This window comes from Rhododendron vialii, chromosome 4a (genome assembly GCF_030253575.1).
Source record: "Rhododendron vialii isolate Sample 1 chromosome 4a, ASM3025357v1".
Classification (NCBI taxonomy): domain Eukaryota; kingdom Viridiplantae; phylum Streptophyta; class Magnoliopsida; order Ericales; family Ericaceae; genus Rhododendron; species Rhododendron vialii.
The window spans coordinates 27,909,148-27,930,762 of record NC_080560.1 but is presented as its reverse complement, the minus strand read 5'-3'; the positions used below and the strand labels follow the sequence as shown (position 1 = coordinate 27,930,762).

General features: G+C 41.3%; 1 protein-coding gene and 1 pseudogene across 1 annotated transcript; both read left to right on the top strand.

Annotated features, from left to right (window-relative positions):
• Window positions 1-8,619, top strand: part of LOC131323862 (V-type proton ATPase subunit H-like) — a 36,413-nt pseudogene extending 27,794 nt beyond the window's left edge.
• Window positions 8,620-14,459: 5,840 nt separating this feature from the next.
• LOC131323861 (uncharacterized) lies at window positions 14,460-18,663 on the top strand. The gene is made up of 3 exons (XM_058355703.1): window positions 14,460-15,485; window positions 15,568-17,950; window positions 18,485-18,663. The coding sequence occupies exons 1-3, from the start codon at window positions 14,460-14,462 to the stop codon at window positions 18,661-18,663; spliced, it is 3,588 nt and encodes a 1,195-aa protein (XP_058211686.1).
• The last annotated feature ends 2,952 nt before the right edge of the window (window positions 18,664-21,615 follow it).

The following is a 21,615-nucleotide window of genomic DNA, read 5'->3' as shown; positions in this document are numbered from 1 at the left end:
GACATCAGGTCCTCCATGGCTGGCACATCTGGCCAGTGGAGAGAATGGCCTAAGAAATAGCCTTCTCTTTGTGGGGGTCCTGATGTGTGTTTTTTTCTTTTTAGATCTCACTTGGGATCTTTTTCTTTGTAGGGTTTTTTCTTTTGGGTTCCCGCTTTGAGTTCCCTTTTGTTTTCTTTTTGTCAGATCCTTCTTGGGATCTTTTGTTTTTGTCTGACTGGCCTTTTGTAATGCTGTCCTACCCATGGGCAGCCCTTGACTATGAAATGAAAAGAAAGTTAGTCTTAACTAATGCTCTCCCACATAGACGGAAAATAATGTTTCAAATATTTACCATTAATGGTTCTTTCGTGTAGAACCCCTTCGATTGATGTCAAATGATATGCACCCCCTCGTAAAATCTGGGCAATACGGAAAGGACCTTCCCAGTTTGGAGACCATTTTCCAAATTTCCCTTTCTTCTTTCTTGAATCGATTGGGAGGATTGTTTTCCACACTAAGTCTCCAACTGCAAAAGACTTTTGTTTTACTCTTTTGTTATAAGCCCTTTCAACTCTTTTCTTTTGGGCTTGAATCTGATTCAGGGCGTGTAATCTTTTCCCTTCTAGCCCATCGATATCCAAAAACATTGCTTCTTCGTACTGTAAATCTGGGTCGTAATGACGTGTCACCCTTAAAGATTGAACGTTAATTTCGACTGGCAATACCGCTGCGTGCCCGTAAACTAACTCGAATGGTGTTACCTTAGTACTCTCCCTTTGTGATGTTCTATATGCCCATAAAACTCTGGGCAACAGATCATGCCACTCTCTTGGGTTATCATTGATTACCTTTGCCAAGGTATTCTTTATAATTTTGTTAGTCGATTCGACTTGCCCGTTTGCTTGGGCATAATATGGAGTTGAATTCAAAATCTGTATTCCATATTTTTGTGCATACTGGACAACTTCTCTACCATTGAATATAGACGCCTGATCAACAGTGATGGTTTCAGGAATTCCAAATCTACATAAAAGATATTCCTCAATAAAATCAATCACTTGTTTCTGTGAAACACCTTTCAAAGGTATTGCCTCCGTCCATTTTGTAAAATAATCAGTCGCCACTATAACAAATTGGTGCTGTAACGAAGATGCTGGGTGAATTTCCCCTATCATATCGATTGCCCAACCTCTGAACGGCCAAGGTTTAACAATCGACTGCAACTGATGAGCTGGTATCCTTTGGATTGGTCCATGCTTTTGGCATTGCTGGCAACCTTTAGCATACTGAATACAGTCAGCTCGAATATTTGGCCAATAATATCCGTGTCTTTTAATTAACCACCTCATTTTATCACCAGCTTGATGAGCACCACAAGTCCCTTCATGGACTTCTCCCATAATTCTCATTGATTGGTCCTTGTCAACGCACAACAATAATAGACCATCAGACGTTTTTCTATACAAATCCTGCTCTAATAAAACATAATTGATGGACCTGCACTTGACAGTCCTTTCCACCTTTTCATTAGGATTTAGAAGGTAATTCTTTATTGGAATCATCCAATCGTCTGAAATATCGATTACAAACACATCCAATCGATCTTTTTCCCTTTCCAATGAAAAAGGTAGATATCGTTTTTGGATTCTAATTATTTTCTCCGTGTCTCCTTCAGGAATCTTAACTCCTGAAGCTGTCTGAGCCATTTGATTGGCCTCGCTATTTTGAAGTCTCAAGATGTGCTGAAAGCATATTTCATCAAAGTTTTGGACAAGACACTGAACCTTTTCTAGTTGCAGGCTCAATAAGGGGTGATTGCACTTATAATGTCCTGTAATTTGTCGGATGACCAATTGTGAGTCCCCAGAAACTTTCAAATATCGTATATTCAAATCTTTTGCTATTTCCAAGCCTATGATCAAGGCCTCATACTCTGCTTGATTATTTGTTAGTATTCTACTTTCATCGAGTTGAAAAGAAAATTGAAACATTTCTCCTTTTGGAGATGTCAGAACAACACCTGCCCCAACTCCATTATCTGTTTTTGAACCATCAAAAGACAGTTGCCAAGGTTTAAGCTCCAAAAGATGTACCTCAAAAGTATCCTCTTCCAAAGGTAGATTTGGATGCTCAGCTAAGAAATCTGCCAAAGCTTGTCCTTTTACTGCCTTTTGAGGCACATATTCAAAGTCATACTCTACTAGCGCTAAAATCCATTTCCCCTGTCTCCCTCTCAAAATGGGTCTAGACAGGATATATTTTATTATATCTGTTTGGGAAATGATCATTACTCTAGCTGGCAAAAGGTAATGCCTTAATTTAATTGCTGAAAAATATAATGCCAAACAAATCTTTTCCACACATGAATACCTACTTTCACAATCATTTAACCTTCTACTTAGGTAGTAAATTGATTGCTCTCGGCCTTGTTCATTATCCTGAGCTAACAGACTTGCAATCGAATGGTGCGTTGCTGATATGTACAACTTCAATGGTTTTCCATTTATTGGAGGCATCAGAACAGGAGGTGTCACCAAAGATTGCTTTAAAGTATCAAAAGCTTTCTGATGCTCTTGTTCCCATCTGAAATCTTTTTCTGACTTCAATTTTAATAATGGGGAGAATGCCATTGTCTTTCCAGATAGATTGGCAATAAATCTTCGAAGGAAATTAATCTTTCCCAAGAACTGCTGAAGTTCTTCTTTATTGGTTGGTGCCTGTGCTTTCAAAATAGCATCAGCTTTAGTTTTATCAATCTCAATCCCTTTTTGATGCACCAAGAATCCTAAAAAGTTTCCTGCGGTGACACCAAATGCACATTTCAAAGGATTCATTTTCAGATTGTAACGCCTCATCCTTTCCAGAGTCTGTTCAAGATGATGTAGGTGCTCGTCAACTGAATTTGATTTTACAACTACATCGTCTATATAAACTTCCAAGAATTTATGCAAAAAATCATGGAAAATTAAATTCATAACTCTTTGATAAGTTGCACCTGCATTTTTCAATCCGAAAGCCATGACCACCCATTCAAACGTCCCTATGTATCCAGGACATCTAAACGCTGTTTTATGCGTATCTTCTTCAGCTATATATATTTGATTATAACCAGCATTACCATCCATGAAGGACAGCATTTGGTACCCTACTGTTGCATCGACTAGCAAATCAGCAACAGGCATTGGATATTGATCCTTTGGTGATGCGGTATTAAGATCTCTAAAATCAACGCATACTCTAACTTTTCCATTTTTCTTTAATACTGGGACAACATTTGAGACCCATTCAACATACTTGACCGGTCGAATAAACTTTGCCTCAAATAAACGTTCCATTTCTTTTTTGACTTGAGGTAAGACATCATCCTTCATTCTCCTTGGTGCCTGTTTAAAAGGTACGTAGTTCTCCTTTATAGGTATTTTGTGTTCAACTAAAGACCTATCTAAACCTGGCATTTCATCATAACTCCAAGCAAAACAATCTTTAAATTTACGCAACAAGTACTTAAACTTTTCCTTTATTTCAATAGGCAAAGCAGCATTTACATATGTGATCTTAGGATCTTCTGGAGTTCCCAAGTTGACTTCTTCTGTGGGATCCTTTACTTGGGCCCCGTCATCATCTAGCTTAGCTGGTGCTGGTTTCAGGTCTGCTAATCCTAACTCTTTCATGTTTAGAGGGCTATCATCAAAAACACACTCAGCCCAATTACAAGAAATAGGCTCATCTGCCTGCAATTTTCTGTCAACAAGAAAAGAAAACAACCTTTTAAAAGTGGCTTTCACAGTAGCCAAATCTTCACACCCTGTGTTCAATAGGTTTCTAAACATTAAAAACTTGTTGATCAATCTTGGCAGGCCTTGAAATAATGTTAGGCCTGATAAAATCTTTGCTCAGCTCCTGGAACCCTTCCTTGATGTATTTGAGGAATTGGCTCTCAGTTACTCCAACTTGATTAGATCTGACTTCTGAGTCTTCTATTCTTGTTGGCCACAAATGTTCGTTGTAGAGATCTGCTTCTACGTTGTTAGTCTCTGCTTTGAATGGATGTCGGTCTGCCCAAAAGACCTCCATTCCCGCTGCTTCTTCTTGCTTTAGAAAGATCAAGGCCTGATGCAAAGAAGACGGCACACAACTATTTATATGGATCCAATCTCTGCCTAGTAAGGCATTGTAATTAGATGAAGAATCGATTACGAAAAACGTTGCATTCATCTTCCTATTTCCAATCTGTAGTTGTAAGGATATGACCCCCTTAGCAGGAGAACACCCTCCAGCGAAATTGCCAACTGTAACCTCTGTTGGGATCAGGTCATCATTGGTTTTGTTCAAAACTTTGAGCATTCGAGCAGGTAAAATATTAACTACTGCCCCATTGTCGACCAACACTTTCGAGATAGGTTGGCCATTCATATGCAGTTTAATATACAGTGGTCTTAAATGCCTTATTGAGGCATCATCAGGTGTTCTAAGAACTACAACACTGTTTCCATGTTTATCCGTCTCAACATTAATGGGCTGTGACTGAGGATGCTTCTCTTTGTCCATTATTTTTACAATCGATTGGGTATTATCCTCAACATCGCCTGCCAAATTCATTGGCTGATTTGGTTTTGCCTTAAACTGCTTAGGCAGAACTAAAATCATATTACACTGGTAGTTTATAGGTACTGACCCGAATTGGATTGCGGCCAGGCTTTCTCCAAATGTTGCAGATCTCTGTGGAGACGGTGACGCAACTTTGATCAGGTCTTCCTGTTCTGACCCTTCGTCAAAGAGATCATCATCATCATCTGCCTCCATGAGCTTCTGGAATTCCTCCATTTTCTTCTTTAAGCTCTGCTTCAATTCTTTTTTACCCTTCAGTTGGGCAGTCGACTGGGGAGGATCTGTAGCACTACTCTCTTGCCCCCCATGCTTTTGAATTATCTGCTTTGGGCCACTAGTTTCTCCTTGATCCCGGGTCCATACCATGTTTGGAACCTTTGATGGTTCCAATCTCTCTCTTGGTTCGAACACATGGTCCCATGGGTCACCATAAGCCCTGGCTGCAAACTTCCTTTGAAGCCTTCTTTTCTGTGAACTGGATACCTTAGTGTACCAACCCTCTGCTGGGAACTTTGGATGGCTAAGCGTGCTCCATTCCTCGTGATCATTATTGGGTGGCATTACCATCCTAGGTTGGTGCCATCCACGTCCATAAGGTCCTCTACCTCGTGGTCCAGTATCTCTTCTGAAACCAACACCCCTTTGACTAGGGTATCTCCTCTGATTAGGAAATTGGTACCCCGCCGCCTCAAGATCTTGGCAAGAAGGCACCCCAGGCCTTGCAGGCACGACTGGATGTCCCCTGAATAAAAATGGTCCATCATCTGGCCCATAGCAATGCTCTGACTCTATTCTGTTAAAGAGCCCCGGATCTATACCTTCATAAATCAGTTTGGCTCCCACATAAATTTGAAGGTCATTTCCTCCCATTGTGTTGAACCTCAGTCCGGACTTGGAGAATGCACTTCTCTGATCTTTTTCTGCTATAATTGCTTCCCCATACTGGACTTCATGCCCATACCTAATGCAGAGGTAGTCGTTTGGGAATCTAGAGGTATGAGACTTTGCTGACTCTTCTTCAGTCTGCATGTGATCCTCCTCCCCCTGCTTTTGTTTCGTCACATTGGAACCTAGCCTTTTGGCTAGGCCGGCCGTCACCATGTTCACTTCAATCTTGGGAAAAGGATTGGATTCAATTCCCATGGGATCCTTGTCGCCTTTAGCATACTGCAACAGTCCCTTCTGGATCAAGTCCTGCACACAATTTCGGAATGTAACACAGTTGTTAGTATTATGCCTAAATGAATTGTGCCATTTACAATATTCTTTTCCTTTTCTATCCTTATCAGAAGGAATAATATGCCCAGGACTCAAAGTAACAAATTTTTGTTTCAACAATTCATCAAATATTTGGTCAGCTTGTGCCAAATCAAACGAATATTGTCTATAATTTGCTTGCCCCCCACGCCTATTGGGTTGAGATGAAGGCATATTCATTGGTTTTTCTGTTTTAACCAAAGTGTCACAAATTATAGGGGTCTTTCCAATGACTTGCGCTACATCAATCTCAATATCACCTTCCACATCTTGGTAATATGTTCCTAGAGACGTGTTCCTCAAAAGCTCTTCTTCTTGTAAAATAGCTTCAAACTGAGATGCCCTCATGGAGAGCTCAAACAGATCTTTGAAATTAGATCCATTAAACTGCTTTTTAAAATTAAACTCGAGACCATCTTGAGCTATTCGAACTATCTCGGTCTCTGGCACATTACAATGACATTGGTTTCTTAATCTCTTAAATCTAGTTAAAAACTGTTCTGCCGTTTCATTTGGCTTCTGCTTTAACTTAGCCAAGTCGGCAATTGAGACCTCTGGTTCATGTCTAAAATATTGAGCATGAAATTGTTCTTCCATATCTTGCCACGTATGGATAGAATTTGCAGGCAGGCTTATGAACCATGTGAATGCTGTTTTAGTTAATGAATGTGGGAATAATTTTAACTTAAAAACATCATCAGAGCCAAGTTCTCCTAACTGTAGACAAAACCGTCCTACATGTTCAATTGTCGACTGATTTTCTGTACCACTAAAAAGTGAAAGCTCAGGCAATTTATACCCTCTTGGCAAAGGAACATTGTCAACCCAATGTGGGTAAGGCTTTCTAAACATGGGTTTTTCCACCCTGCGTAGCCCTGGTCCGTACACATCTTGGATGACTTCTAATATTTGTGCCCTATTAATATTCATGGGATCTGGGGCTCTAAGGACATTTGGTACATAAGGTTGTGCAAGAGGGCCATTCTGACCGTTCCCATTGCCAATGTTTGGCACATTGTGAACGTACTGACCACTATTTCCATTATTCGGTCCTACTGGCATAGTATGATAAGTATAACTGCCATGATTTGGCAGAGTTTGTGCGGCATTGTATATGTGTTGACCATTATTCATGACACGGACTCCTGTGAAACCAGCCTGAGGACTTTGACTAGAATTTAAACCATGATTCTGACCATTTCCACTACTGTTACCAACTTCATATATAGATGGGACACTCTGGTAAAAACTAGTTGGCTTGATTGTGGACCGTAGAGCAGTTGCTTCAACAAACGGTCGACTGTGCACATTCATATTTGAATCGAATGCTGGATTTGTATATACCTGTTGAGGTGACTGTCTAGGCAGATCTCCAGTTTGCAGTTGCTCATGTACTACACCATGTGCATCCACATCTATGACAGATGGGGGCGTAACTACCCTTCTCAATAGGGTAATCAATTCCTGTGCCGCTTCGTCTTCTGGGTTAGACAAAACTTGTGCCAACTGCCTGGAAAGGCCCTGTATATTTGTTGGTGCGCTCAAGCCATTTCCTTGGCTATTTTCTGGCACCCTTTGTTCAGGATGCGCCACGTCAGTTTGGCTTTCTAGGCCTTCATTCTGAGGCTCTGCAGGTCGGTCGCCTTGTTTCCTTGTCGCTGGTGCCATTACTTCCAAATTAGTAATGATGCCCTCCTTCTAGCGCCAAAATTGTTTGTCTATTTTACTGATAGTCGACTAATCGACTAGAGATTGCTAAGTGTGCTGGAAATGTGGGTGTTTGTGGTGGTGGAGTTTGGTTCCTTGCCGTATTTCAAGACTTCTCTGGAAGCAAACTTAATGAAGTGAATGGAAATGGAAGAAGAACAACAAAATGGACTTTATTATCCCTCGGTGTAGAAGTCAAATCGACTATGAGAACACAATCGAACAGACGGTTAAATTACAAGCTACTCCTAGAGCAAGAAATGTAAAGTACAGATAAAAGTAGAAGCCTTTGGGCGATTGATTGGGGGGCTCTAAATATCTTCCTTTCTTGTATTTATAGGCTGTTGTCGACTTGAAATTCAAATCATACGGACTTCCCTCCTTCGATTTGAATTAGTTGGCTCCATGCTCCCTATTCTTGCTCCACTATCTGCATGAGGCGGTTACTTCTCCATGATCTCACATGTTTCCAACGTTGTAATTATTTCAACTGCCTGCTTGCATTAACCGTCTGACTCACGATCCGCATGTGATACAAAATTCTGACACGTGTCCAGTCGAATATCAACCGTTTGATCAGTCCATTTTCCTTAACAGGCTTCATATTGCATTTGCATTATATCAATCGGTCTAAAATGCGTTGACACGTGTAACATTCTGACCCAATTGATTATAATATACTAAATACTAAATTATGGTGTAAACACATAGTTAACTTCCTCATTACATATGCTTTACAATAAACAAAGATGAAACAAAGATTTATGATTCAGTATGATAATGCAGATCCTTAGGGTTCTTATTACAATATTGGAGCCCACGAGAGAACAAAGGGCTCTAGCCGTTGCTTGTTTTGATCTGTCGCAGTTTATTCAGAACCATCCTGCTTGGAGGGTCATTGTGACCGATCTGAAGGCTAAAGATCGGGTGATGAAATTGATGAACCATGAGAATTGGGTGATGAAATTGATGAACCATGAGAATCCTGAGGTCACCAAAAATGCTTTGCTCTGTATCCGAAGGCTTTTTCTTGGTGCCAAGTATGCGAGCTTTTTGCAGGTTTAGATATATTCCCAGAATCCCAATGGAACTTATCATCCTACCGAAATTCGTTTTAACAAGGCGGATTCATAAATAAGCAAATGCAAGAGTCAGTTGTGGTATATTCTTTGTTGTTAAGGCTCTGCTTGGAAAAGTTCTTATTTTCAGTTTTTTGTTTTTTTTTTTCAATATTTTTTGAAACAGATATCATAAATATGTTTGTGTTATTGCTTTTGTTTACAAATTACATAATCAATTAGAGCATCCACAGTGGAATAACCAAAACCATAGAGTTGCTAAAGTTAGCAATGTTTTTCTCAAAAAAAAATGGTCAGTGGCATAATCAAAATTAGCAAACTCTTAGCAATTCATCAGATTTTGGCCCTTGGATAATCAAAACTAGCAACTATTTGCCAATAACCAAACCTTCTCTCTCTCTCTCTCTCTCTCTCTCTCTCTCTCTCTCTCTCTGTGTAACAACTCTGATTTTTAGTGAATACAAATCTTGTTTTAATATTTGAAAATTCATTATTAATTCTTGAATTTCTTCATAATTTTCTTTTATTATTTAATAATCCGTCATAATTAGATTTAAGACTTATAAAATTAAATCTCTTCGCACCGGACGATCTAGCCCTTTTCCAGGACAAGTATGCTTGTAGAAGCAATTGTATATTTTTCTAGCAAGTAAAATAAAATCTTAAATTATATTTCTTGGCTAGAAATCCTACTTGGCAAATAGAATTAGTTTCCAATCGACTAGTTAGAGAAACCTAAGTACCAATTCAACCTAGTTACATTTCCCTAATCCTAGATGAACTTTTGCAACTCTCTTTGAAGCTATTGAACCTTTTCAAACCCTATTTGAACCTTTTAGACCTAGGATAGTAATCATTATGCTTCCAAAAGTAGTATAATTAGACTTGCCATGCATGCAAGCCTAAAAACAATAGCCTTGAACCTAAATTAACCACCAAAGTTACTTTCCTAGACTTTCTCTAGGTATATATAAGTATATATACACATCTGAGCCATTATAGCCTACCTAATATATACATACATAGACCTTCTAGGAAAATATTACCCATGGAACAATGTTCTTGTCATTGAAAGCCTTAGCATAATCATTACCTTTCTTCCTAGACTTAGTAAGGCTACTTAAACCTAAGTATATTTAGTTATATAAATCTATAGACATCATAGCATATTTTATGCATGCCTAAATGTACCTAGGTATACTTTCTAGGAAAATTGTTAACCTTTGGTCAATAGGATACCACTTGAAAGCCTTTAATCATTACCATTTCCCCTAGGCCTAATAGGACTACTAAATACTTAAATATACTTATGCACATGTAGATATATATATATATATATATATATATATATATATATATGCGTATATCATACAAGAGAGAGAGAGGAGAGAGAGGCCGAGAGGGAGAGAGAGGAGAGAGGCCGAGAGAGAGAGAGAGAGAGTGTGTGTGTGTGTGTGTGTGTGTGAGGTGTGTGCATGTTTTTGGTCACTCAAGCAAGCTACCTTTAGCCTTTAAGCCTAATAGCTACTTGACACCTCATTTCTAGGCAACTTTAAACAAAATCCTAGCCATTTATTATCTTCTTTCTTGCAAGCAAACCCTCCTAGACAAGACAAGGCCAAAACCATTCATGATAACCTAGATTTTGACCTAAAATTGGAAATGACAAGTGAAGCAAGGCTATGCCATGATAAAAGGTGAGATGTGACTAAACAATGGAGCAAATCCATGAGAGAAAAAGAGAGGGAGAGGGCCGGCCAATGGAGGGGAGAGGGAGCCAAGATTTTTGCTATAAATAGCACCCTCATCATGCCATTCAACACACACCTTCAACCTTTCAACTTCTCTCTCTAGAATTCTTGTGTTCTTGCTTTGTTCTTGAAGTTCTTCCCTTGTTCTTGAGTTCTTCAAGAAACTCATCCAAGACCGCCCTTAAGCCACCACTCGACCACCCTTTCGATCCAAAAAAATTAGTAGTTTAGTCAAGATCTAGTTTCAAGAGAAACCTTTTCTCATTCGAAGTTGCCATAAGCTTATCGTAGGAAGTCACTCCATTCGATAGCCGACATACTTACTTTTTCCGTAGCCGCCCTACTGCCAAGAAGAACGGTAGAATATTCTTACCCCCTATCTCTAAGTATAAGTAGAATGTCCTTACTCCCTAATTCTAAGTATAATGTAGATTATCCTACTCACTATCTCGAAGTATAAAAGTAAAATTGTATATTTCTTATATTATTTGAAATGCATGAAAGAAAAATATTTAGCAAACTTGTTTACTAAAATTTTGAAATGAAATATGATCATGTTGAATAACTCGACTTTTAATCCAAATAAACATATGTTGTTTTGAACTTCCCAAAAAGGAAGAAAGAACGGATTTTGAAAGATAAGAATGTATCGCTTAATTGAAAGTATTCATATTTTGATCTTTGAATGGCTATGAGCATGTATACATGTTTACTAGGATTTCTTGTTTTGATGTGTGATAAAGCATAAGTGATTTCCACTCCAAAGGTGTCTGTTCATGTGACACTATGCTTTAAGTTGTGTGCTAAATGTTTGAGCATGATTTCATGAGCTTAAGGATAATATGAGCAAGATAAGTAATATAGAGTTTGATGATCTTGCTAGTTTAATTTCAAGATTACAATGAATGATTAATGTTTATAAGACATCGTATATAGTGTACATACATGAAAAAGTCATGTCGCGGAGTCTATGCATAAGAACGAGACACAGAAATTTAAAAAGTTAGAAACATGACTCCTAGGGTGTAGATAATGAAAAAACGTGCTTCGGAAAAAAAATATTTTTTTTGAAAAACGCAATGTGGCCGGACTTGGTAGCCCATTGTGAGGTGTAGGTGTGTGTGCCAATGGGAACCCGGAGCAGCAGAATCATTGTGAGGATACTCGAAAAATCAGAGCAGCAGAACCGAGGTTGAGTGTGTAGCTTGGTTATCCGTTGAGAGGAGCCAATGCAAAGTGTCTGTCAATGGGAACCCAGAGTGGCGGAACCATTGTGAGGATACTCGGGAACCCGGAGTGGCAGAACCGAGGTTGGGTTTGTGAAAACGTTTTTTTTTGGAAATGCTGATTTGGTAAAGGAAAGGTGAAAATGGTGACACGTTCTACGAAATGTCGCGTTGGAGAAACTCAGATATCACCGACACCAACGTTAGTTGAATAGTGAATGTGGATGTGTCATTATTGATCATGATATTGAGTATACATGTATTAATTGAAATCGCTGATTTTACATGAGTTAGTATACTACTTCTATGCCCTGTTGTTGTAAGTTATGGGTTAGGAAGTGTGAGATTATTCTATTGAGCTTTTGTAGCTTATGGTGTTATCTTTGGTGACCTTGACATATGATATTGGTGGCAACACTAGTATAATGTGTCAGACCTTGTAGATGAACAGGGTGAACTCTACACCTTAGAGGCTTTCAGAGCTGAGGAGTTGGCTAGAATGTAGGAGTAGGCGGAGCAGTAGATAGGAACCCTAGTTTTCCCATCCGTGTTTAATAAAAGTACTCTTGTGAGAGTCATGATGTAATAATGATCCAGACTCTATTTAGTTTTCAATGAAAAATGTTTATTTAACGTTCCAAAAATTATAGGGGCGTTACAACATGGTATCAAAGCTCTAGGTTCAACCATCGGCCATGGGTAGAATGGGTAGACCATAAGATAGTTTGATCATTGCACAAACATGAATTGAGTTTAAATTTACCGTCCCAAATTGGGTGGAATTCTGACAAAAGAATCTTCGGATTGAAGCAAGGTATGGAAATTGGCAGTACCACCAACCTGGGGATTCTCGAACAATTGTGTAGAGACCCATAATTTATTTAATTACTGAAAATGATTAATTAATGTCGAAATGAGAAAGAGTGGTTTATTAGTGGTTGATTAGATTGAGGATTAAGGTGGTGAAATAGAAACTAGAGGGGGTGAATGTGTGATTTACAAATAAGTTAGTATATATAGTGTGTGTGAGAGTGTAGGTGATAATTATATCTCCATATCTCACTCTCTCTCATCCGTCCCACTCCCTGTCTCATCCGGCTATCTCTCTCTTTTCTTCTCTCACTCAAAACTCCACCTCATCTCCCAAAATCTTCAAGAATCAACCTCCCTCAAGATTTCCATTCGCGTTCTTGAGCTCGGAGATCCGTGAGTCGAGCTTGAATCGAAGTTTCAGAGTTCGAGAGGCTAGGGCTCGTTCAAAAACGCTTGAATTTTGGCCATTGTTGCGAGGTAGGGACTTCTTTACCTCTTTTATATGTTTATATGTTGATTTGGTGTAGAATCGTGCCAACATGCCTTGAAAATCTGCTGGAATCGCTACCCGAAGCCCCGTGGTATCGATACAGATTTTATGCATATCGATACAATAAGCTTATCTTTTTGGACAATTAATATTGTAACGATACGGTTTTTGTGCGTATCGATACCTCAGCCTTATCTCCAGTTTTGCTCCTGTTGTCCCTCCGTCGATTGTTTTGACCCCCGATCACTTCTAAATACTCTTGGACACCTCTTAACCTATCTTAAGCTTGTCTAATTGATTTCCTTTGACCATTCGATGCTATCCTCGTTCCATTGGTCTTCCGTTTGCAAGAACCAAATAAGAAATTACGTAGTTAAAACATCGTTAGAGTGTATTCTATAAATTATGGGTACTTGTGATTGTTCATGGTGCATTTGTGATGACGTTGACATAACATATGATGTTTCATCTATGAATGTGGTCATGGGTGAGTCTTAGCTTGCATATTGTATGAGAAAATAGTCGAATGGGTCGGAAGTTGGTTTAGGGAGTCCTGTAACGCAAAGGGTGATAATACGGAGACTTAGAGGGGTCTTGTAATGCAAGGGGTGGTAATACGATAACCCGGGTCATTAAGGATCTCCGTGACACACGGGGTGGTAACACGGTAATCCTTGTGGCTTTGTATGGTAACACAAGGGGTGGAAATACCAATGGTGGGAGTTTGGTTTAGCGAGTCGAGTTCGGATTGTTGAATTGTTTATGTCATGTGACCTATGCATTCAATTTTGATAGAGGCTCATTTACAAGTTGATTGATTACCACCTATCGTGCTATGTTTCCGTATCATTTTTTTTTTTTTTGCACTTATCATCATGTTTACATATAAGACTGGTAAAGATTTTCCTACTGGGCTAGTGTAGGTCAACAAAATCATTCTTTTCAGGTTCAAATGCCCGGTAATAAACTGCATGCTATGGTGTGCTTGGACATGAAGATTTTTTTGGAAGCTAACCTCTTTTAGTTACTTATTCATCTTTGTAATAGACTTACTTTTGGTTAAATATGGCTTTGTAGCTAATTAGTTCTAGAATTATCTTTTGACTAAAGTTTGTAATGTTCAAAACACGTTGTACTTGTATCTAAGCTAAATTGGGTCGTAGTGCCAAGGTTGCTATTGTTTAAGAAATGGGGACTTGTTGGTAAATTAAGCAGGTTGGAAACTCTTTTGGGTAATATGTATGATACGCAAGGCTCATTATTGAAATGTATTATTTATTTATGTTGAAAATTAAGGGCGTGACAAATTGGTATCAGAGCATCTAGGTTTGAATACTTTGAGAGGGGGGGGGGAGACTTCTAGTCTCATGGATTCAAAATGTCACGCCATTTTCATAACATATGTGTGCATTGATATCATTTGGCTTATGTGGCATGTCGTTTTAATAAGTAGAGTTGCTTTGACTCGTGTTGGGATAGTTCGGGGCTTTGACCTCATGAAATAATGTTGTTGATGAACCTTCTCTTTCTTATAACTTGTAGTAAGATGCCTCCGAGAACGCGTGCTAGAGCAAGTGAGGTCGAAAGTCGGGGTGGCCGTGGTCGTGGTCGTGGTCGAAAAGCGTCGATTGAGGATGAGGTTAGCCATCATGAGGAAAATCCGAGTGGGAATCCGGGGGAAAGGACCGGACACGGTCAGGGAGAGGAGGTACCAATCGTTCAAAATCCTTTTGCTAAGGATTTGGTTGCGGCTTTTGCGGCTGCAAACCTTCTAAACCCAGCTCCTAAAGAGAGTGCAGACAGTCGTGCCTTATCAGCAATGAGGGAGTTCAGCCGTAGGAATCCACCAACCTTCGACGGGTCGAGCAGTGACCCTCTCGTGGCCGATCATTGGCTAGCCCAAATCCGAAAACTCTTTAGGGCTCTTAAAATCACAGAAGATAACTTGCGAGTCAATATTGTGGCCATTCAACTTACCGGGGAGGCTAATGAATGGTGGGAGTCCATGTTGGAATCAAGGAAGGATGCTAGGAGAGCGGCAAAGACCGCGGCTCAAGCAAATGAGCCAGATGTTGAGAACTTAACTTGGGCCGAGTTCGAGGTGCTCTTCGAGGAGCAATACTTTTCGAAAACTAGGCACGATCATTTGAGAGATGAATTTGATAAGCTCGAGCAAGGAGATATGACAAGGTCAGAGTATGCTTTAAAATTTCAATCCTTGTCCCGTTTCGCGTCGAAGTTAGTGGCTACTGAAGAAAGGAAATGTAGGCGGTTCGAGAAGGGTTTACGTGAAACCGTGAAGAGGATGGTGATGGCACAACGCAAAGGGAGATTTGTCGATGTTGTTGAATGTGCAAGGAGCATTGAGATACCGAAGGAGGCACCCAAAAATCCTAAGGTTTGGGAACCGAGACAACCAGTGGGAGGTATGAGTTCTTCATCGGGAAGTTTCTGTAGTCAAGGGAGGAAGAGACAACGAGATCAAATGTCGACTTCACAGGGTTCGTCAAACTTTAGGCCTCCGCCTTCTTCTTCGTTTGGAACTCGAGGGATATCTAATAGACCACTGATCGTATGCCATGAATGTGGTCAAGCGGGGCACATTCGTGCTCGGTGTCCGCTTCTTGTGGGGACATGCTTCACTTGTGGAAAAGGTGGTCACTTTGCTAGAAATTGTCTGCGTGGGGATGGGGCTCGCAGCGAGTCAGGATCGGTGCAGCAGCCGAGGGGTGGACAGGGCTCTGACCGATAGTCGTTTCGGCCCACTCAGAGATAGCAGCAGTCTCACTTTCGTCAGACCACTTTCGATTCAGGGATCTCAAGTTGAGAGAGGAGCGAGTTCTTCGACACCTATTCAGGGTTCCGGTCATCGAGGTGGACATGTTCAAGGTCAGACCATTCGGGGGAGGGCATTTGCTATCACTTCTGCTATTCCACCTCCACCACCCCCTGTCACTTCTCTAGCCCCGAAAACATCAGTTGTGAGGGGTACATTTCTCTTGTTTAACTCTTTCGCTAGAGTATTATTCGATTCTAGAACATCGCATTCTTTTATTGTTGCATCTTTTGCTTGTGCCTTGGAATTGGAAATCAAGAGTATTAGTCCTCCATTGTTTGTTGACACACCTATAGGAGGTAGGTTGCCGTTAGATTGCATTTGTCGGGATCGTGAGCTTATTATTCAAGATCGTTGTTTTACTTTTGACTTTATCGTGCTGAATATGTCAGGGTTCGACCTTATTTTGGGAATGGATTGGCTATCGACGTTCCATGCTACTATAGATTGCTTCAAGCGTCGGGTCCGTATTTGTCCGCCTGGGGGTTCTTGTTTCGAGTTCTTCGGGGAGCACCGGGAACCGATAGAACCATATCTGTGTGAGTCTCGGGAGCGTGAGTCAATGTATGCCTTATTAGCGAGTTTGGCGTTAGATGAGGATGTGTCCGCGCGTGGGGAGCTACCTTTTGTTGTTTGTGATTTTCCAGGCGTGTTTCTAAAGGAGTTACCCGATTTACCACCCGAGAGAGAGATTGAATTCACTATCGATTTACTTCCTGGTATCGCTCCTATCTCCATACCTCCTTATCGCTTCGCACCCGCCGAATTGAGGGAATTGAAGGTTCAGTTGCAAGAATTAGAGGATTTGGGGTTTATTCGTCCGAGTACGTCACCGTGGGGAGCACCGGCCTTGTTCGCCCAAAAGAAAGATGGGTCGCTTCGTCTATGTATTGATTATCGTAAGTTAAACCACGTCACCATTAAGAACAAGTATCCAATGCCTAGAATCGATGACTTGTTTGATCAACTTCGAGGCGCAACTTGTTTCTCTAAGATCGACTTGAGGTCTGGTTACCACCAGTTGAGGGTTCGGAGGGAAGACATTCCTAAGACCGCTTTTCGTACCCGATATGGCCACTACGAGTTCGTTGTTATGCCCTTTGGATTGACAAATGTGCCAGCAACTTTCATGGATTTGATGAACCACATCTTTCGTGCCTATTTTGATCGTTTCGTAGTTGTTTTCGTGGATGATATCCTTATCTACTCGCTTTCGGAGGAAGAGCACCAATCTCACCTTTCCATCATTCTTGAACTCTTGAGAAAGCATCGTTTGTATGCCAAGCTTAGCAAGTGCAAGTTTTGGTTGTCCGAAGTTAAGTTTTTGGGTCACGTTATTTCGAAAGATGGGGTGTCCGATGATCCGGGAAAGATAGAGTCCGTAATAAATTCGCAGCGACTGAAGAATGTGTTCGAGATTCTTAGTTTCTTGGGCTTAGCTGGGTACTATCGTCGTTTCGTAATTGATTTCTCTCGCCTAGCGGCTCCGTTGACTAAATTGACTCGAAAGGGGACTCGTTTCGTTTGGAGTGACGTGTGTGAGAAAGCCTTTGAAGAATTGAAGAGAAGATTGACTACCGCGCCGGTTTTGATTGTACCCGAACAGGGAGTTGGCTACTCCGTGTATTGTGATGCTTCGAAAGAGGGGTTAGGGTGTGTTTTGATGCAGTTAGGGCGAGTGGTAGCGTATGGATCGCGACAATTAAAGACTCATAAGCGGAACTACCCTACCCATGACTTAGAACTTGCGGCCATCGTCTTTGCATTAAAGAGTTGGCGTCACTATCTTTACGATGAGAGGTTCGAAGTCTTTTCCGATCATAAGAGTCTAAAGTACTTATTCTCTCAAAAGGAGCTTAACTTGCGACAATGTCGATGGATGGAACATTTAGAGGACTACGACTTTGAGTTGCAATATCATCTGGGTAAGGCGAACGTGGTAGCGGACGCGTTAAGTAGAAAGTCGACACAACTTGTGAATTTGGCCATCCATGAGTGGAAGACGATGAATGCCTTAGGCTCATATGCGTTGCATTTTGAGGAAGTTCGGGATGGAGTCACTTTGTGTAACTTGACTGTTCAATCGACTTTGTCAAATCGGGTAATTGAGGCTCAATGGCAAGATGAAGAAGCGAGGGAGTTTCGTACCAAGTTCCTTAGCGGCAACACTCGAAAAGGTTGGATGATACACGCCGATCAAGGTTTACGATACCAAGGAAAATTGTTCGTACCCATTTCGTGTCGAGAGGAAATTTTGAGGGAATTTCACCATTCACCGTTAGCCGTGCATCAGGGGAGGGACGAAAATGTACCATGACTTGCATAGACGCCGGGAATGAAAAGAGATGTCGTCGTCTTCGTGTCCAAATGTCTCACGTGCCAACAAGTCAAAGTCAAGCATCAACGACCCGCAGGGGAGTTACAACCATTACCAGTGGCCGAATGGAAATGGGAGAATGTGACTATGGATTTCGTTACCGGTTTACCGAGATTGCAAATGGGAGAATGTGACTATGGATTTCGTTACCGGTTTACCGAGATCGCCGAGGGGGCATGATACCATTTGGGTGATAGTCGATCGATTGACCAAGTCAGCGCATTTATTACTGATTCAAGTTTCGGATTCGATAGATACCCTTAGCCGTTTGTACATCCGTGAGATTATCCGTCTTCATGGGATACCCATTTCTATCGTGTCGAATCGAGATCCAAGGTTTACCCCGTGCTTTTGGCAGAGTCTGCAGGCCGCTCTTGGCACCAATCTCTTGTTAAGCACCGCATAACACCCTCAAACAGATGGGCAATCAGAGGGAACGATCCAAATTCTAGAAGACATGCTTCTGGCTTGCGTTATGGATTTTCGGGGAAATTGGGAAAATCACCTACCGTTAGTCGAATTCACGTACAACAATAGTTAACAATCTAGTATCGAGATGGCACCATATGAAGCCTTGTAAGGGAGACCGTGCTGATCACCCAGTTGTTGGACTGAGTTAGGCGAGGCTACGTTAGTAGGGCCGGAATTGATCCAAGAAACTTCCGAAAGTATGAGAGCGATACACCAACGTCTCCTAGAAGCACAAAGGAGAACCACCGAGCAAGTTAAATTGATTCGCCAATGGTTGATAATCGCACAAAGTAGACAAAAGAGTTATGCCGATCGTCGTCACCAACCGTTATCATTTGAAGTGGGGGATCACGTGTTTCTTAAGGTGTCGCCGTGTCGGGACCTATCTCATTTTGGTCAAAAGGAAAAACTTTCACCGCGTTATATCGGGCCGTTTGATATTATTGAGAAGATTGGGGAAGTTGCATATCGATTGGCTTTACCACCGAGATTATCGAACGTTCATAATGTGTTCCATGTATCGATGTTGCGAAAGTATGAACCGGATCCGTCACACGTTCTAAAGTGGTCCGAACTAGAGTTGGAAGCTGATGCATCTTATGGGGAGGAGCCGATACGTATCCTAGATTCGCGTGAGCAAGTTTTGAGGGGTATATAGACACCTCAATCTGGTTTCCCAATTGTTTTACTTTGTTTTTCAGTTTCTTGTTTTCCCGATGATGAATCAAATAAAAAACAGTCTTGAGAGTGAAATGGTTTGAGCTTGGAGTGAGTGGAACCTATTCTAAACCCAAAACCCCAAGTCAAAACCCTGACCTCAGGTTTTGATCGTCGCGCGATTAATTGAATCTCCCGTGCGATGCTTTGCTTGCCAGGTATTGGTCAAAGTCAAAGCCTTGACTGTTGACCATCGCGGGGTTTGGTTTGACCATCGCGCGATGGAGTCACTGTGTCGAGCGATGGTCAACACCTGTCACTTTTACCTTTTTCCAACTGGATTTTACGATGATCAGGGGGCTACTGATCTGTAGAACCCCGTTTTCGCCGACTAAACAACGTTTTGCAGGTGCATGGGTTGCACCACCCTCACAACCACTCCCATCACCTTGTTGGCCTCTTTCTCCACCAAGGGAAGCTGGCCAGCCTTGTTCGCTGGTTGCTAGGCTAAGTCCTCCACCCACCATACACCTCCTCTTGCCCTATAAGTACCCCCCATGGTTCTTCTTCCAAAGGGTTACAAGAAATCAAGTAAGAAAGGCTACATAAACCCAAATACTCTTAATATTTCCTCACTAAACCTATCTTCATACACTTATTTCACAAGCTTTGTCACCTTCTTCAAGCTATTTCCATATTACTCAAGCAAAGGTATAACTTTACTACCTGTTTACTGTTTTGGTCCCTGAGAGGGGCTTGCAGGATCAAGGCTAGTAATCAATACCAGTCCTAGTCCCCAAGTTAGCAGGGTTACAAGAACCGTCCACTGGCACTCCCACGCGCGATGGACCCACTCTCACGCGCGACTATCCCAGTTAGCACGCGATGGTCCTCATGGGGATGGGATGCTGGTTTTTTCCTGTTTTATAGTATTATAAATCACTGTCCACTGCCTCGCATGTTAAAATTTGTAGGTTAGCTTAGATTATTTACTTTCTCACTTGGGAATGCCCCTGGGTTGCTTCTGAACATGTCTTAGAGCCCAGGCATGCAAAGCAATTCCTGGAAGTCCAGTCATGACACTCGCGCGATGAACTGGCTTCATCGCGCGATGGTCAGCCTGGTTCCAGCAATTGCCCTTGCATGGGCAACTTGGTCTAAAGCCTCTACTTTGGTACCCCCACTGTTTAAGGGTCGTGTTTTATTCCTGTTATCCCTCTTTGTAATAATTATTTATTTTCAGTATATATAAACTGCTTGGTTTGCCCCCTGGGTGTGCATTGGTCCTTCCAGAGCCCAAAAGGAGATAAAATTCAACCTGTTTGAAGGATGTCAACCCTCACGCGATGGAGTGGGTTCGACGCGCGATGGCTTATTTGCATGCTGAAAGTTTCATGCATGCAAGTTGGCCACTGCTCGTGTCAAACTCACACCAACGCACTGTTTGATATCCAGTCACAGTATGGGGTTTTATCTCATTTATTTTCTAGCACATCTTCCATCCATGCCATATTTCGATCACATCCTGCAAAGTGTTATGGTTTTAATCCTCGATTAACTGTTTCTCCGCCCTAATCGGCTAAAAATTGGTTAAATAAAAGAAGAATCGCAAATATTTTCACAAAATGCCTAAGTAGAGACCGATCTCCGGATTGGGTGAGAAGGGTGCCTTAAAACCCTTCCCCTCTCGTAACCTGGCTCTCGAACCCAGATATGGTTATGACGGACTGGTTCCTTAACTTTTTCAAATCAAATAGCATGGTAGGTGCTTCAAAATACGGTTCCTTAGGTGTCGGACCTTCAAAACCCGAGTGGCGACTCTGTATTTTGCGAGCGCTCGTCATCCGCGCTCACGCTCCCTCGATTCCGGGTTCTCGCGTTTGGAAATCCAAAAATTTCCGAAGGGCATGCTGCCCACAGGGTAAAACCATTCCGTTAGTGCGAGTCTTATGGAGTCATCTCAGGAAAGAGGAGTCAACTTAGGAAAGGGAAAACGAAGCGAGGGAGAAGTACCCGCATTTGTTTTCGAGTTAATCAATGTGAGTCTCGAGATTTCAACCTTATGATTGTTAGCTTATTGTTTGGTAATATGTGTTGTTGCATGAGCATGATTACTTGATGCATGACCTTAGTTGGCTTGTGTTGTAAATTTCGGGACAAAATTTCTTTAAGGATGATAGACTGTAGAGACCCGTAATTTATTTAATTACTAAAAATGATTAATTAATGTCAAAATGAGAAAGAGTGGTTTATTAGTGGTTGATTAAATTGAGGATTGAGGTGGCAAAATAGAAACTAGAGGGGGTGAATGTGTGATTTACATATAAGTTAGTATATATAGTGTGTGTGTGTGTGTGTGAG